Source organism: Myotis brandtii, unplaced genomic scaffold, assembly GCF_000412655.1.
Source record: "Myotis brandtii unplaced genomic scaffold, ASM41265v1 scaffold268, whole genome shotgun sequence".
Lineage (NCBI taxonomy): Eukaryota > Metazoa > Chordata > Mammalia > Chiroptera > Vespertilionidae > Myotis > Myotis brandtii.
In genome coordinates this window covers 153,785-170,132 of record NW_005360187.1, presented here as the reverse complement: position 1 = coordinate 170,132, position 16,348 = coordinate 153,785, and the positions used below count along the sequence as shown (strand labels likewise).

The window sequence follows — 16,348 nt, the reverse complement described above, 5'->3', positions numbered from 1 at the left end:
ATTGTGCAAAGCAGGCTGGTGGCTGGCCTGTCGGCACCAGTCTGATCAGCGGGAAAGTTATAAACTCCAAACTCAGTACAAGGGCCCATTGTCTCCGCGTCCCTCTGGTGGCCAGGTGTCCCTCTGGTAGGCCTCTTGCTGGCTCCTGGGGCAGCCTCCAGGTACAGAAGTGGGTACAGTGGAGCTCCCTCCTCACCAGGCTTGAAAACAAATCACTTACCACATCGTCTCTGTCTTCCCACTCGACCTCGGAGAGGTCCACGCTACTGTAGTTAGGTTTCCTTCGCTTTTTCCCTTCTTCATACTAGCAAGGGGAAGAGACAGAAAGAGAAAACACTTCCATGAGACGACCAGCAGGGCAACCTTTATCCTCCTGAGTCCTGTTCTGAGGATGGGGACCATGAATGGAGGGACGTCAATGAGAGGCCCAGCCTGGTACCAGTCCTAGAGGTTTGAAAGGCAGGAAAGCTGAGGCCAGACACCTATGAACATTGGCTCTGAGCTGGGAGAATATACAAGTTAACTCTTTGCTTGATATGAATTTACCTAGTGAACCTCATGGCTCTAAATCACCAGATGCAAATCAGAGTTTCCCCTCCTCAGAGGGCTTGTATGTGAGATGGGGGAGAGCCTTTTCCTCCACAACAAGACTCTGAAACCGCCCGTTTAAAACACAGAAAAGGGCCTCTTACACATGGTATCAAATACCTAGTGGCGTCCTTCTATGTTTTATGCTTCTCCACTCTACCTCTTATCTCAATGTACTCCACACCCTTGGTTAGGCTACAAAAGCACCGGTCTCCACAGGTGGGTTCAACATCCTAGTAACGTGTGCAGACACACAGAAACTTCGACCTGCCACCCCAGTGGCCCCTGCAGTCCTGAGCTCAGCACGCTGCCTCCCCGGGCTGGATGTGGGTGTTGGGAATCGCTGCCAGATCTAAAGGCCATTGGGGCATTTCTCTGGAAAAGAGGGCGAGTGCATTCATAACTGGGCACGTGGTTTCAGGATTTCCCCCCTAAATCACTGGCGTTAGTCACCCTGCAAGCCCACCCTTTTATCAACCGGATGTTCTTGGTCTGGACACTCCTGTCTCAGGTCTTCAATGTTGGCTGGTGGGCGCTTATAATGTGGGAAAGTCTGCCCTCTACTGCAGGCTGAGGAGAAGGGACCCCTGTACTGTAAGATACGGCTAACGTCAGACTGGGGAAAATATATGTATGTACAGCCTTTTCTTGTTTGCTTTTCTCTCTAAATTGTCCATCTTTGATTTAATTGATAAGATTCTAAGACTCTGAAACCACAAGTTACCACTTTGAACATTGGCTACTATGGAGACTGGTGCTGAGGGCACATCAGACGTGATGGAGAAAATCCCTGTCCACAGGTGGAACCAGACAGGTCCAACCTGGCCCTGGTGACGTCTGAGGGAGAGAGACCAGACTGAGAGCCCCTGTGGGGCCAAGCAGGGTGAGGTGGTCCCCTAGCCTCTTGCCTTCTTCATTTTGGCTGAATTTCTGGAACCCTGAGACATCTGTGGAGACTGCCCACCCCCAACATCCGGGAAGGCCACCTCGCCTCCAAGAGGCAGGGCCCTGACGAGCCCTGCTCACCGGCCTTCCCTCCCCGCCCTCAGGTTTCCGATGAACAGCGTTCACGGTGAGTGCTATGACATCAGACCCGCTCCAGTGAAGAGGAGGGGAAGTGCTTCCCTCAGAAGCCGCTGTAAATGATAGCAGACTCTCGGTTGGATCCTGTTATGGAAAGTCCGTGTATGCAGGGCAGCTCTGTGCTCAGGAGAGCCAGGCCAGCTGAGTGGGAGGAACAGGATGAGGGCAGGGGGCTGTCGCTCGAGTCTCAGTGAGGAGGTGTGATGGGGGATTCAGACATTCTTGGACCATTGTCACCTGTGCTAATGGCCCAAGTCCCATTTTAGTAAGAGCCATCACAGAGCCACCAGGCACTCCAGAAGTTCATGCAGCACAGATTCTGACTGTTAAAGGGGAACCATTACAATTTCTTGGGTAGCCTAATGCTAGGTCTGAACTGTCTTTGGTGGAAGTACTTCCTTTGGTCGTTTCAAAATGCCCCTTTATTCATTTATTCAACCTCCATTTATTGGACATTCTTTCCCAAGGACTTGCTGACAGTTTATCACCTTCTGCCTCTGGGAGGTCAATTCCTTGCCCATCATGCATATAGGAAAATGGTCTCTAACACGTTAAATAACACATCAAATAACAAGATAGATAAGATCATACAGCCAGTAGGGGGAGGACACCCCCACCTACCACACCCCCTGACCAAGAAACTTTAAAAAATCCCAAGGTCCAGAGCACCAAATGCTCCCTCAGCCTTAGAAAAAGTACCCACCTGTCTTTGTTAGAAGAGGGGAGAACAGTGGTCCTGCCCCTTATCAGGCATGTGACTGAGCAAGGTGCCCAGCTGCTCCAAGCCCCCTTTTTCTCAGTTGCCAATGGGAAACATAAGAGCACCTCCACAGCCAAGGGAGGTTTAGAGGATTAAATAGATACTATATGTGAAGTGGGGAATGCATTCACAGGCACAAAATAAACCCTTAATATGTAGCTAGCATGATTCCTGAGAGCCCTGGCCCTCCTGGTGAAGACATAGGCTCACTGTATGCAACTGGCTAATACTTCACTTCCATGAAATGAAGGGGACCCATGCAATAATTTTGCAGGTCACTGTTCTGCAAACCATAGACAGGTTGGAGAGATTTGTTGAAGAGGATAATGTCAGACAAGCACATACATATGTCTTCACCTGGTGTGTATCTTACACACCAAGAGTTGTATACTCAACACCAAGTTGTGACTCAAACACTCCCGGTAGAAAAATGTGTACTTGTGCTAAAGAACCCAAGTCCTTTTAGATGGCACCTGGCACAAGTGGAACTGCAGAGAACCCTGGATTTCTGACCATTCCTAACATGTCTTTTCTTCACTGTTTAAATAACCACTCAAGAAATGCAGTACATTATATTCCTGGTATTCATGAAACTTGAAGAGATTAGAGAGTCAGGGGAAATAAGACTTCCCAGCATACCGATCAAGTCCAGCAAGTCTCCGTAGTTGAATTTCACTGAGAAACAGACTGAGCTGGGATCTTCCCTCCAGAACCCCATTGCAGGAATGGCCCTCTGTAATGTGTTCTTAACCCGGCATGTGTAACAGGTCTGAACCACTTTCCATGTGCATCTTTAGTAATGGGTGAGCTCCTTTAGAATATAGTGATGTAACCAGGTGATTAATTTGGGTGAGAAAAGGAAAAAAGCCAGTGGTCGGATGCATATATGAAACAGGTTGGGAATGGTGAGTAAGCGCTAGCATAATGACCTGATATTGACCTTTGTCATTTCCCCCATTAAGAAACCTATTAAATGGCCAGAGATTGGACCTTCTTTAGGAAGACACCTGTGCTATAGATTGTCACCATCCATCCCCTCCGCCCCCCACTTAGATAGTCATCTTTCATTTTTTCCTATAGGGAACCCCTTGACCCTACTCTCAATAAATGTAGTTCCAGTGGAGGTAAGACCTCCTTGGTTCAGAGGTAGGCAAGTGACCTGAGCATGGGAGGAAGACCCAGATCCCTCCAGGACATGGAGATTGGTTCAGAGACGGGGACATAACTCAGGCCAACCCAACTGAAACTCTATCTGGGATGCTTTCTTGGATTTGCCCAGAGAAAGAGGCTCTCCATCCACCAACATCATTAAGGTGCGAGGATGTGAACTTGAGCTCCTCCTGGCCACTGCGGCCACTACTTCCTGAGAATGATGTCGGGGCAGAGAAAGCAGAGAATAGATATGAAGCAAGTCCTGAAACCAGGTATGCACACCTGAATCAAGCTGTGCCTGAAATCCGTATTCTTTCAGATGTTTCATGTACTGATACATTCTCTCCACATAACCCTCCTTCCCTTTTTAAATATTTGTAAAAGCTGACTTGAATTTCAAGCATAGGTAGTCAACACGGTTCCGACTTGTATAGAGTGTTTCTTTATTTTCTTCTTCTAAAATGAACTACTTTAAAAGTACGCTTTAAGTGAAGTGTTCACAAACTTTGGTACTTTAATGATTATTTAGGAACATGTGATTTGGTGTTCCTATAGGGAACCCGTCGATTACATTAATGCTAATCGAGACAAATTACATGTTGAAACAGGCTGATCCTCTGTACCTATTTTCCCCTTGAGAGGACATATGTGTGTGGCCACAGACAAAGAGAGACAGAAAAAGAACCAAATCCTCAAATCTCCCAGGCCATCTCTCCCCTCTCCCATGGGACTGGGCCTGGGACAAACCCCAGGTCCACCAGCCCCTCTCCCTCTTCCCTGCGTGAGGATCTTGTTACTGGGGCCGAGGCACCGTATATGGCATTTGTTAGTGTATCTGTAATCTGTAACTTCCTTTGAAAATGTGATTAACGAATTGCAAACGGTTTCCAAAGGTTTATAAACAGATACTTTGAGAGCCACAGGTAGGTTTGTAGTTTTTGGTGCCTGTTTTATGAAAAAAATATGTGAGGGAGAATTTAATAAGGAAAGATATTCTGTGCTATGAAGTGCTTTGAGGTGGAGTTTTAAATAAAGGCCAGATGTGGTGAACACACAAGCCAGCCTGTGGCCTAGGAGGATGGGACCAGAGGGGCACCCATCTGAGGAGGAAGCTGGAACCATCTGGGGGCGTGTGAAGGGCCAGGCCTTCCTGCAGTGGTGACAGTCTGGATATGAGTGCCTGTGTTACCTGCAGACACGTTGGATGCGTAATGGGATGGGCTACAGTGGTGGCCATGTTCATGTTGTTTTGAAAAACCCCAAAATGCCTTTGGTTTTTCTGTGTTCTTTTGGGAAGGGCCAGAGGAAATCAGCCACACACATCCATGCAGCCTCTGTGAAACAAATAATGTGTGTGTTAATAATTGATACACGGGACGTGCTGCTCCGCGCTGCCAACAGGAAGGAAGGAGATGGGGTGGGAGGCCCACAACTGGAGAGGAAGAAGCGTTGCCCAAAGCTAATGCCATCTGCAGAAAGGGTATGGCCGCGGGCTGGGAGCCAGCCATTGTCTGGGCAGATGTTTCTCCTCCAGGGCAGCCACGGTCCTCAGCTGGTGAACACCTTGGCCACATCGCCCGAGGTCCTGGCCTCCTCTTGTCTCAGAGGCCTACCAGCCACTTCAGAGAAGGAAAGAAGGCACGGCCTCTCTCCTCCATGAAAGAGAGTGGGGGCTGATGGCCACTGGGCACTTCACTCCTTCATCCCTTCGTGCCCTCACTTGCTCATTTGTTCACCCACACCCCCCAAAGTACTGTTGGACACTGAATATTTATCAGGCGCTGAGCCAGGCCCAGGTGAGCTTTGGGAAGGCATGGAGAAGCTGTCAGAGAAGGATAATCTCCCGTCCTCGAGTAGCACATCTTGATTCACCACCAGTGAATCAGGCCAGTTAGGAGAGCAGTTAAAAACCAAGGCCCAGCGTCAGGCTCCCATTCCCATCAGGTTTTTATCTATAGGCTGTGTACTCTTTGGGCTGGTGTGCACTCATCTGGACTCCTCTGGGCTGGTGTGCACTTGTCTGGACTTCTCTGGGCTGGTGTGCACTTGTCTGAGCTCCCCTGGGGCTAGTGTTCACTTGTCTGGACTCCTCTGGGCTGGTGTGCACTTGTCTGGGCTCCTCTGGGCTGGTGTGCACTTGTCTGAGCTCCTCTGGGCCTAGTGCGCACCTGCTAGCCTCTAAGATGAAAGTAACAGCCTCTAGCTCACAGGGCTGTGGAGAAGCAAATGAGTACAAGCATGGCTGAGCATATAGTATGTCCTAGCAAACAGGGCTTGAGAACATGCCCACTGGGCCAGCTCTCTAAACTGGTAATGTCATTGCTGAGATATGGCAGCCCCTACATCACTGAGCTCATCCCTAGAGAGTGCATTCAAAGAATAAAATAGGTCTTAGCAGTACAGTTGTTTATTACTATTTTTATTCCTTTAAAGAAATAGTTCAGCCTGGCAAGGTGGCCAATTCTCAAGGTCAAAGGGAAAGTTCTCATATAAGGACGTGGTTTCCTGACCAGGTGGCCAGACAGGCCTTCTCTCCTACAGTCTGCAAATCAAGGTTTGTGACTGTCACAGTATGTCCAGCCTCAGTGGAGGGGACCCCAGGAAAAGGGGCTCCCAGTAGGTGGTATCAGTCACTGTTCTCCTGGCTACAATTTAAGCAGTTTGCATATTGCTGTGTGTTTTTTTTTTTCTTTTGAAAAAAAACTGAAAATATTTTTGCAAGGAAATTTGAAAAAAAAAATGAAAAGCGCAAGAAATGAAAAAAATATTTTGCCCTCACTCCCATGATGCAGGGATCATCACTCGATATTCTGCTCTCTTTCCCAAGGATAAGGACTTTGAAGCAGTCACTGTTTTCAGTTTTCTAAGTTCATTGTTTCTCTAACAAGAAATTCATAAAATGTAGCAAACAATCTGACAATATGTTCTGCTTTCTAAGTCACTGTCTTTAGCAAAAAAACAAACAAACAAAGCAAACATTTTTTCTGGCCAGCTTTACCCCTGTAACCTCTCATTGTCATGAAGACTTGTGCCAGGCACTGTGCTTGGACATATCTCATCTAATTCTCCCAGCTCCAATGGAGGGACCATCGCTTCCCTGCTGGGAAATGCTGAGCCCAGGGATGCAGGTCCCTTGGTGACAGGCTAATAGGCAGTGGGACTCGGATTCAAAACCAACTCTGCCTGGTTTCTGAGCCTCCGGTCTCCACCTCCCTCTGCACTGCCACCTGGATGTGGTCTCCTTGCCAACGCATGTCCTCAGCCCCGACGGCAACTACTGATAGATGGACTGCACTTAGCAGGCACACGGCTGGTTGCAGAACCATTCTGTATGCCAACTCTCACCAGCCAGCCCTGTCTCTGTTAACAGCGGACTCATTCAGGCTGCCCTGAAACTGGCCTTGATAGTCAAGAATGCAAGCATCCATTTTAGATCAAGGACAATTACAATAAACTGAGTGAGTGCAGCAAGCAAGTCATGCAATTCAAAACCAACTCTGCCTGGTTTCTGAGCCTCCGGTCTCCACCTCCCTCTGCACTGCCACCTGGATGTGGTCTCCTTGCCAACGCATGTCCTCAGCCCCGACGGCAACTACTGATAGATGGACTGCACTTAGCAGGCACACGGCTGGTTGCAGAGCCATTCTGTACACCAACTCTCACCAGCCAGCCCTGTCTCTGTTAACAGCGGACTCGTTCAGGCTGCCCTGAAACTGGCCTTGATAGCCAAGAATGCAAGCATCCATTTTAGATCAAGGACAATTACAATATACTGAGTGAGTGCAGTGAGCTAAGTATCATGCGAGTCACATGCCCAATGTATGATGTCTTCTTTATACGACACCCAGTGACCAAAACCCAACGCTTGGCCTCAGAGAAGCCGTGCAGGGCCCGGTGACACCACTGCGGCTCGGGTGTCCATGAAAGTCGTGCTGCCCCTCCACAATGGGCTCCGCTGGAGAAGATGCGTGCCTGGGTGACACGGATGCTAGGCCAGGAGAGAAATGCTGACGATTCTGTATTTGCAGATGAAGTCTTCCCTGCTCAAGGGGAGATGAGAAGCCCAGATACGCCGGAGGGAAAGCAGGCCACGAGGGTGTGTCCGGAAGCACCCGGAAGGTGGGGGAGAGGCAACAGGCATGTCGAGACAAGGAGCCTTTTCCTTTTTCTGAAAGGTACCACACTCTCATTAATTAGTGTTTTTAAGTGTCTCAAAGATGAAACGTCCTTCGTGCTCTTACTGTGATTACAAAACCCTTTTGATCGCTGTAAATCTAAAACAGCTTTGGTATTTTTTAAAGAAACAACAATTAACAGGCTGCTTTGAAAACCCAAATGACCTTTATCTTAAATCGGTGTCCTCTGAGTCTCCATGAGTCATAGGCACTGTGTGTGGGGAGGAGGTGGCCAGCCCCGCCGCCACTTTTGGGGGTCAGACTCGGCTTACTGCTCGGCGGCTGGGTTTAAATCCTGCTTCTCAAAAAGCCAGTCTGTCCTATGAGAGCAAGTGAGCCATAAAAATGAAAATCATGCTGAGGGGCCAGGTGGGAGGAACCTGTGCCAGCAAAGGGACGGGGACAGGGGACCCTGACTCGGGAGAAGAGGCGATGAGCTCTCAGCAGAGAAGGGAAAAGCACGTGGATGCTACACACAAAGTAAAGGTGCCTGCGGGCCCCTGGGAGCCAGCTCCTCTGATATTAGATGTGTGTGGGGAGGAGGTGGCCAGCCCCGCCGCCACTTTTGGGGGTCAGACTGGGCTTACTGCTCGGCGGCTGGGTTTAAATCCTCCTTCTCAAAAAGCCGATCTGTCCTATGAGAGCAAGTAAAAATGAAAATCATGCTGAGGGGCCAGGTGAGAGGAACTTGTGCCAGCAAAGGGATGGGGACAGGGAACCCTGACTAGGGAGAAGAGGCGATGAGCTCTCAGCAGAGAAGGGAAAAGCACGTGGATGCTACACACAAAGTAAAGGTGCCTGCGGGCCCCTGGGAGCCAGCTCCTCTGATATTAGACACCTTGAGACAAAAACCGCTCTAAAGTTTCCTGAGCAAAAGTCGATGCAAGAAAGACAGCCTTCAAAAGGAATGTCAAAGTTTCAAACAGACTGCCACCCAGTCCTTGAGCACACACATGTGCCATGTGCCAACTACATTCCCTGTTTCATATAGAGATTTCCAATTCCATTGCCCTTAGGAGATGACATCTATGATTTGAGAGTTTGTCTCTGAGATTTGACAAGCAACTTTTTGTGTGCATTTACAGAACTTTATTTGGCACAATTCCATTGAGAAACTATGTATCAAAAAAAACAAAAACAACACAAAAAACAAAAACACACAAAACCTTGAGTAAGTGGAAACCATCAGACAAGTTCTAGTTCAGAAACTGTGAAGACAATGGATTTCCTTATTCCCGTAAGTGAAATCAGAAAATAGTATCAACCAACACTGGAACGCAACGTGTTATTCTTGGAACTTGCTGTAGAGTGAGCCCTCCTGTGCGTGGCTTTCTCCTTCCGCGTGTGCCTCCCAAGCCTGTCACTGGGGAAAGGACTCCAGTCTCCGCATCCCAGCTTGTAGGGATGGCCGTCAGAAGAGAACGGGGAGATCTCTCAACTTCAAGGTTTTTGTGCTAAATGACACGAAGGGCAGGGAGCTGGCAATGAATTTGCAAGTGAAGTAAGAAGAGAGATGCAGAAAAGAGGGCAAGGGATCCTTCCTTCCACACCTTGACTGGTGGATGCCTGTGACAGTATCACCCTAGGTCTGACCGCTACGCCTTCGTCAAATGCGCAGGTGGGAGGGAGTGTGTGCAGCTTTTTGGGGGAGCTGCTTGGCATGGTAGCTTTATTTTGTTCCTCCATTTTCTGCTAATTTTTTTCTAAGAACTTGTGAAGAAGAGAAGACAGGCAGGGATCCATCTTTGTGGCCACGTCCTCCACGACAGTTTCTGATTCTTCCAGCTAGAGTCTCTCTCCCTTCTTCCTGGGGCGGCCCTCACTCGAAACCTCCCCCAGGACACAGGGCTTTGCAGCATACACACTCATGTGACATCCCTTCAAGCCGCCTGCTCTCTGCCCTAGCCATTCCTGACCACCAAACTCAGTAGGCTCTCACCCATCCTGGGTCCATCCAGACCACTGGACTGGTGAGCGAGCAAAATGTTTCCTTCTGATATTTTTTAATGTGATCCTCAGTTCTACTGATATATCTTTAAACACACATACACACACACACACACACACACACACACACACACACACACGTTTCTGGATGTTTGCTAGTCTGACTAAGCCCAAGAGACCTCTGACATCACTCATGACTCAGAGGAAAACCGAAGGCCCCTGGTAAGGCTGACTGAGTCCTCTGGGTCTTATATTTGTCTGTGATCACAGATATGTGGGCAGAGGCTGGAACAGGCCACTGTAATCAGAGAAAAAGGCCAGTGGGCCTGGCAAAGCAGATGGGATGCAGCAAACTGCCACATCTATTGCTTCTAAGTAAGTGTCTCTTGAAAGTGAATCACATCCCTCCATCCCTCTAGCCACCAGGTAGTGTCAGCCCCCATGATACCTCTCTCCTTGATGGGGGAGTGCTCGCTGCTCTGGCCTCTCTCTCACCACTTCCTGCCTCTCACCATGCTCCCCAGCTACACTGAGCCAGCTGCAAAATGGTCATTATCATTCTTGTCTTCAGGCCTCTGCACACACTGCTCCATCTATTTCAACCTCTTTATCCCAACTCAAAGTCAAGTGGCCCCTCAGGACTCGGCGGAGGCATCAGCTCCCCGGGGAAGCCCACACTGGCCTGTCCTCGGTCAGTTCAGGACCCCACATCCTCCTCCGCCTCCACACCCACCACACTGCCCTGGTATTAGGTGCTGACTCACAGGGCCCAGGGGCACGCTGGCAAAGAGTAGGTTCTCCACAATATCTGATGGATGAGCGAACAGAGTAAATGAACAAATGAGGGTGTGTATTCCCTTAACAAACACTGGTATGACACTCTGTGCCAGGCCTTGCTAGGCATTTTGTGAGCATGAGGTCATTTAATCCTTATAACAACCCCATGTAGTTCATACTATTTTTGTCCCCATTTTTTCAGCGAAGGAAACTGAGTCCAGGTAGGTTAACGTGTCCAAGGTCACGCAGCTGACAGTGGTAGAGCTGATGTTGACCCCCAGACACCTATCCTCAGAGATGCTCTGCTCCGTGGAGATCCAGGTACCTGTGGACCTGAGGGTGCTCCTGGTGCCTGCCTGAGATGTCTCCTGCCAGGGCACGGGAAGGGGGTGACGGCAGGTGACCTGTGGTGTCATCAATAGGCACCCTGTAATTCCACACGGAGCAGAGCTGTTTCAAATGACCTCTCAAAGGAATCTTTCCATTAAAAAAATAAAAAATACACACACACACACACACACACATAAAGGAGGGGGGAAAGTAGGCTTCCAGTTCATATGGAAAATAATACAATAATTAATAAATAATAACACAAGAATAAATCGTGTTTCCCCACACTCATCACTGTAAACCTACTTTTGCCCATTCCTGTGTGTGTGTGTGTGTGTGTGTGTGTGTGTGTACTTTGGTTTCATAGTCTCTGGCCCCAAAGGGAGAAGTCGTGTGGCTATGGCCAATGCCCTCTTGACTTGTTCCTCAGGAGATCTCCACCCATCCAGGGAGCGACAGGTACGAAAAGCATTGAACTTCAGACTTGACCCCAGAGCGACCTGGGTGGAGGCTGGCAGGGCAGCCTGTCCTTTGGGATTTCTGACCCTGGCAAGCTGGTGCACAAAAGCATTCAGTCCTATGAAATCCGCAGCCCCGGGCCAAAGGAATGCCAGCTATTGAGTGACCTATCATGCGATCTAATGTGTGTGTGTGTGTGTGGGGGGGTGTGTGTCATTAAGTCAAGGGCAGGGGTAGAGCCCCTCCCAAGGAGAAAGAGGCAAGTGAGATCCAGAACTTCCAGCTAAAAACCTGCCTGGCTTAGCCAAACTACTTTCCTGTGTCAATATTCCACATGTGTGAGTGCCTCTTTTGCCCTAAGGATGCCACTGAGAATGTGGAAGTGGCACCTGGGGGGTCCGTTCCCAAACACACGTGCCGTGGCAGCTGCTGAAGACCTCATGGCCAGGCAGCTCCTCAGTGAAGTGCAGTGGTCAGCTCAGGGTATGGTAGGCATTCAGTTATTGGGCCAAAAAGCCATGGTCTCAACCTTTTTATTTGCATTCTTTGGGTCTTATCATTTAGGATTATGTAAAAAATGACAGCTGCTTATAATTATTTGGAGGGTTGAGCTGCAATAATTAAAAACAGCTGCCTTTATCTTCCCACTACCAGACTTAACCCCGCGAGGTTGGGTCTACTGAACTTCAAAGGAGGAAGCAAGAAATAAAAGAAAACTCCACACATTACTAACAAATTTCTAGTGATTCATTTAAATGTATAACCAGTTATTCCAACAGCCTTCAAACCTTTAATTATCTTTTAAATATATATAATTTGGGACTGCTAATTAGATAGCAATTTAATGCTCTCATGGGGATTCAGATGCACTGTCTTTCTGAAATGTAAACTCCCCGAGGAACACGCATTGGCATTCAAATGATTGAATTCTTCAGATATTCAAATGAGCGTGGGCATTCACCCTGTTGGGATCATTGGGATATTCACAGTCAGCCCAGCTGTAGGTTTTTAAAAAAATATATTTTTATTGATTTCAGAGAGGAAGGGAGAGGGAGAGACAGAAACATCAATGATGAGAGAGAATCATTGATCGGCTGCCTCCTACACGCCCCCTACAGGGGATTGAGCCTGCAAGACAGGTATGTGCCTTTGACCGGAATCGAACCCGGGACCTTTCAGTTCATAGGCCCATGCTCTACCCACTGAGCCAAACCAGCTAGGCAGCGGTTCTCAACCTGTGGGTTGCGACCCCTTTAGCGGTCAAATGACCCTTTCACAGGGGTCGCCTAAGACCATCCTGCATATCAGATATTTACATTATGATTGATAACAGTAGCAACATTACAGTTATGAAGTAGCAACGAAAATAATTTTATGGTTGGGTCACAACATGCGGAACTGTATTTAAAGGGCCGGAAGGTTGAGAACCACTGAGCTAGGGCCCAGCTGTAGGTTTTACAGGACTCCCCCTGATAGACTGAGGGTGAAGCTAGGCTTCCTCCCAGTCCTAGTCCAGGCCTCTGGAGAGAACCAAGTCAGGGCCTGGAGGCCTAACCTCACTCTACAGCTCCGTGGAGCCTCCTCTTCGGTACAGGTGGCTCTGTTTTCTGGTTTTAAGGAGGAACCCTCTCTCCTGGAGTTTAAAGTTAAGGAAGCTTTAAAGCTCCCATCCCAGGAGTCCTCCATGCTGCTACCCTCTGGCAGTTACCATTTTAATTAATAACTCTCTGCCCCCACAGGCTGCTGCAGATGGAGGAGGTGAGGGCTTCACTCTGCCTTGAGCTTCCATTTCCTGCTTATTCCTGCCCGTTGAGATGGTCCTTTAAATTATATAAAGATGTGTATTGTATCATGTGGAGAAAAGCAATTGATCAATTAGATGACATTGGGCAATGACAGAAGCCAGCTCTCCAGTCTGTCCCTCGGCATGGCGAGGGTCTGCATTCCTGAGCCAGGCTAGGAGCTAGCAGCTGAGCCTCATTTCCCCCACCAGGGGAAGGAGGTGCAGACAAATCTATAGGAATTTTTAAGAGATCATTATTCAACACATTGCATGTAATTACATTTTGATGAGCTTTTTATTGCTAATTCATCATCCAAGATGGGGCACTCTAGATATGAAATTAATCTAGTGAAACAAAGGTCAGAGTGTGTCCAGTGCAAAGAGGAGCTTTGTCCTCATCAAATTCTTCTGCCAGACAACAAAGCAGCAGAGAATCCTATCTCTAAACCAAATTTCCTTAAAGTGCCTTCTCGGTGACGAACGGCATAAAGATGTGCATTCTCCAAGCAGGCTGGGATGAGGTGGAAACCTGTGCAGGGGCCTGGAACAGAGTGGAACATGTGCTTAATGCCACCGTGTTAATGAGAAGGTCCAAGTGGGTGCACGGAGGCCTGGAGTCCAGGCTCTAGGCCAGAGCAAATCAATTTCTGCAGAGAAATGTGGACATACTGGTGTCTTAGCTTGACTTCTCTCTGAAGCAGACCCTGACCCCAGAATTCAACAGCAAGGATTTTACTTGAGATGGGATCCCAGGAAATGCCCACAGGGACATGGCAAAGTGACTCAGAGACAGAGAAGGGCAGGCACCCAACATAAGGTGCTGCCCGAGCACCTTAGCACTGGGGGCTCTGGGAGCCAGTGTGCAGCAGGCACCTGGAGCTATCCCACCTGCGAGGTGCCCGTGCTCACCCGTCTTTGATGGAGGGATGCTGATCCTAGCACATCTGGCCTGCTGCACGCCTGAGATAAGTGGGCCCCAGGAGCCAGAGAATGTCTTCGCCCAGGTGCTGGCAGCTGCAGGCAGGCTGGCATGGGTGGAAATGGTCAGGACCGAGGGCAGACAGGCAGGCATGGGGCAGGCATCAGGAGCAGCTGCTTTGCTAAGCATGTTTCCAAATAGAAATTTATCAATAAAAACTCAAGCTGCTCTCCCTCGTGCTTTGGAAGCCTGTTCTAAGTCTACCAGCAGATTCCAGACAGGACACATTGAGCATCCCCATGCCTCAGGGTTTGCAGACATAGTTCCGCCCCCCGGGCCAGTCTCACAGCCTTGGCACAGTGTATTCTCTTTCTTCCCTCGGGACTTCAGGGCTCAGCTTAAAATATCGCCTGAAGAAGGGTTCTCCCTGACTATCCAACTAAGGGGGTGCCTCTGCTTACTTTTTAATTTTCTCAGATCCTGTTTCCTCTGGAGAGTTTATCCAAAATGTGTACAACTATTTGTTTACTGATCAGCTGTAAAAAAACAAACAACAACAAAAAAACCCCACATGTATCTTCTCCATGAGGTTGCAAACACCAAGTGCAGGGCAAATTATTTTGTTTTGTTTTATCATGAGATCCCCAGCATCTAATAGGATGCCTGGCATATGAGAGGTGTTCAATAAGTACATGCCAGATGAGGAAAGGGAGGGTGAGGGAGGGGGGGGACAGGGAGGGCAGCAAAGGAAAGAGGGAGGGAGAGAGGCAGGAGGCAGGGGGTAGGGAGGGCTCCAGAGGCACACCTGGTGTATCCTGGTGTCTGCAGAGCCCTTTGCGGCTCCTGGTTGTGCTGGACTGCATCACCCACTGTGACCTCCAGCTTACAGGCTGCAAACCAGCCCCCTGCAGCCTTCTCAGCCACCCCTTCCACAGCCAGACACCATGTCCTTTTATAAATGCTACATTTCCACCCTGCTGCTTAATAACATACTGTCACTGTGTGATCAATGTCCTATATGCGGGTGTTCTCTCCTCATTTATTTATTATTCCACTTCCTCTGCTAGGCACCTTACCAGGCCTTGGGGGCACAGGTGAACAGACTAACCTGTCCTGTTGTCTTCAGATTGCTTGCCATGAGTGAGGGAATGCCTGTGTCAAGATATTTCTATGATGTAGTGGAGCTCAAACTCTAAGGCCTGGGCAAGAGGTCTGGTGGGAGGAGGAGAGACCTCTGGGGGCATAGGGGTGGGTGGGATAGAGAGGAAAGTTTTGTGGGGAGGGAGAGGGAAGAGGTGCAGACTGTGAGCTCCTTTGGAGCAGGGGTCAGAGCCACACCCAGCAGTGGTTCCCAGACCTGTGGTTCCTGAGGGTATATCAGCTAGGCTGCTCTGGTTGTAAGCAACAGAGACCAATTCTCTACCCCTTGAACAAATGGGAATTTGCCAGACGCATCCTATATAATAAAAGGCTAATATGCAAATTGACTGAACGGTGGAACAACCGTTTGCTATGACACGCACTGACCACCAGTGGGGCAGACGCTCAGTGCAGGAGCTGCCCCCTGGTGGTTGTGCTCCTACAGGGGGAGCACCGCTCAGCCAGAAGTGGGCTCACGGCGGCAGTATTAGGAGCCTCTCCCCCGTCTGCCACAGCACTAACAATGTCCGGCATCCCCTGAGGGCTCCCGGACTTCGAGGGGGCACAGGCCTGGCTGAGGGACCCCCCTCTCCCCCGGGGCACTAGTAAATAAATAAAGGAACTGATAGAGGGTCTTTTCCTCTTGCCTTTTCTCTTCCTCCTTCCCTTTCTTCCTCCTTCCCTTCCTTCCTCTCTCATTTCCTCTCTTAATACCCTTGCTTTTCCATTCTTTCTCTTTCCTCCCATTCATCCTGCTTTCCCTCCTTCTCTCTGGATGGAGTAAAGACTTAAGCAAAAACAGCCTTCCATCTACTCATACCTTTGTATCAGCCAGGGCCCAGCAGGAAGCACATGGCATAGTCAAGCTGGCTAATTAAGGAAAGTTGAATAAAGGGGCTATTGTAATGGTGTAGGTAGGGTGTGGAAAACTACAAAAAAATGGGGCAGTGCCCTGGAACTAGAAGCAGCGGGGACCTTTTTCTCCCATCTGCATGAAGGACAAAGGAAGGAGCAGTCCCAGGAGTCCACAGAGAGCAAGGGAGGCTTTGTGGCTTTAGATTGTGTGCAGCCAGTCTCAGGGGACACAGGGCTGAATAGACACAGACCCCACCTCTCCCCTCTCCACTTCTTTTGGGTGGCCCCCAGGAGCAGGCCCCACCCACAGCCCAGGGCCAAGGAGCCACTGCTGTGCTCCACACAGGTCTGCGGGCGTGCGGGCGTGCGGGCCAGAGCAA

General features: G+C 49.2%; 1 protein-coding gene across 1 annotated transcript in view; it reads right to left on the bottom strand.

Moving 5' to 3' along the window:
* Window positions 1–16,348, bottom strand: part of LOC102239827 (voltage-dependent calcium channel subunit alpha-2/delta-3) — a gene marked incomplete at its 5' end in the record, with an annotated part of 304,116 nt that overhangs the window by 188,557 nt on the left and 99,211 nt on the right. The window contains one exon of the mRNA XM_005868430.2: window positions 221–304. Coding sequence (XP_005868492.1) covers window positions 221–304 — 84 coding nt within the window. The remainder of the gene's footprint in view (window positions 1–220; window positions 305–16,348) is intronic.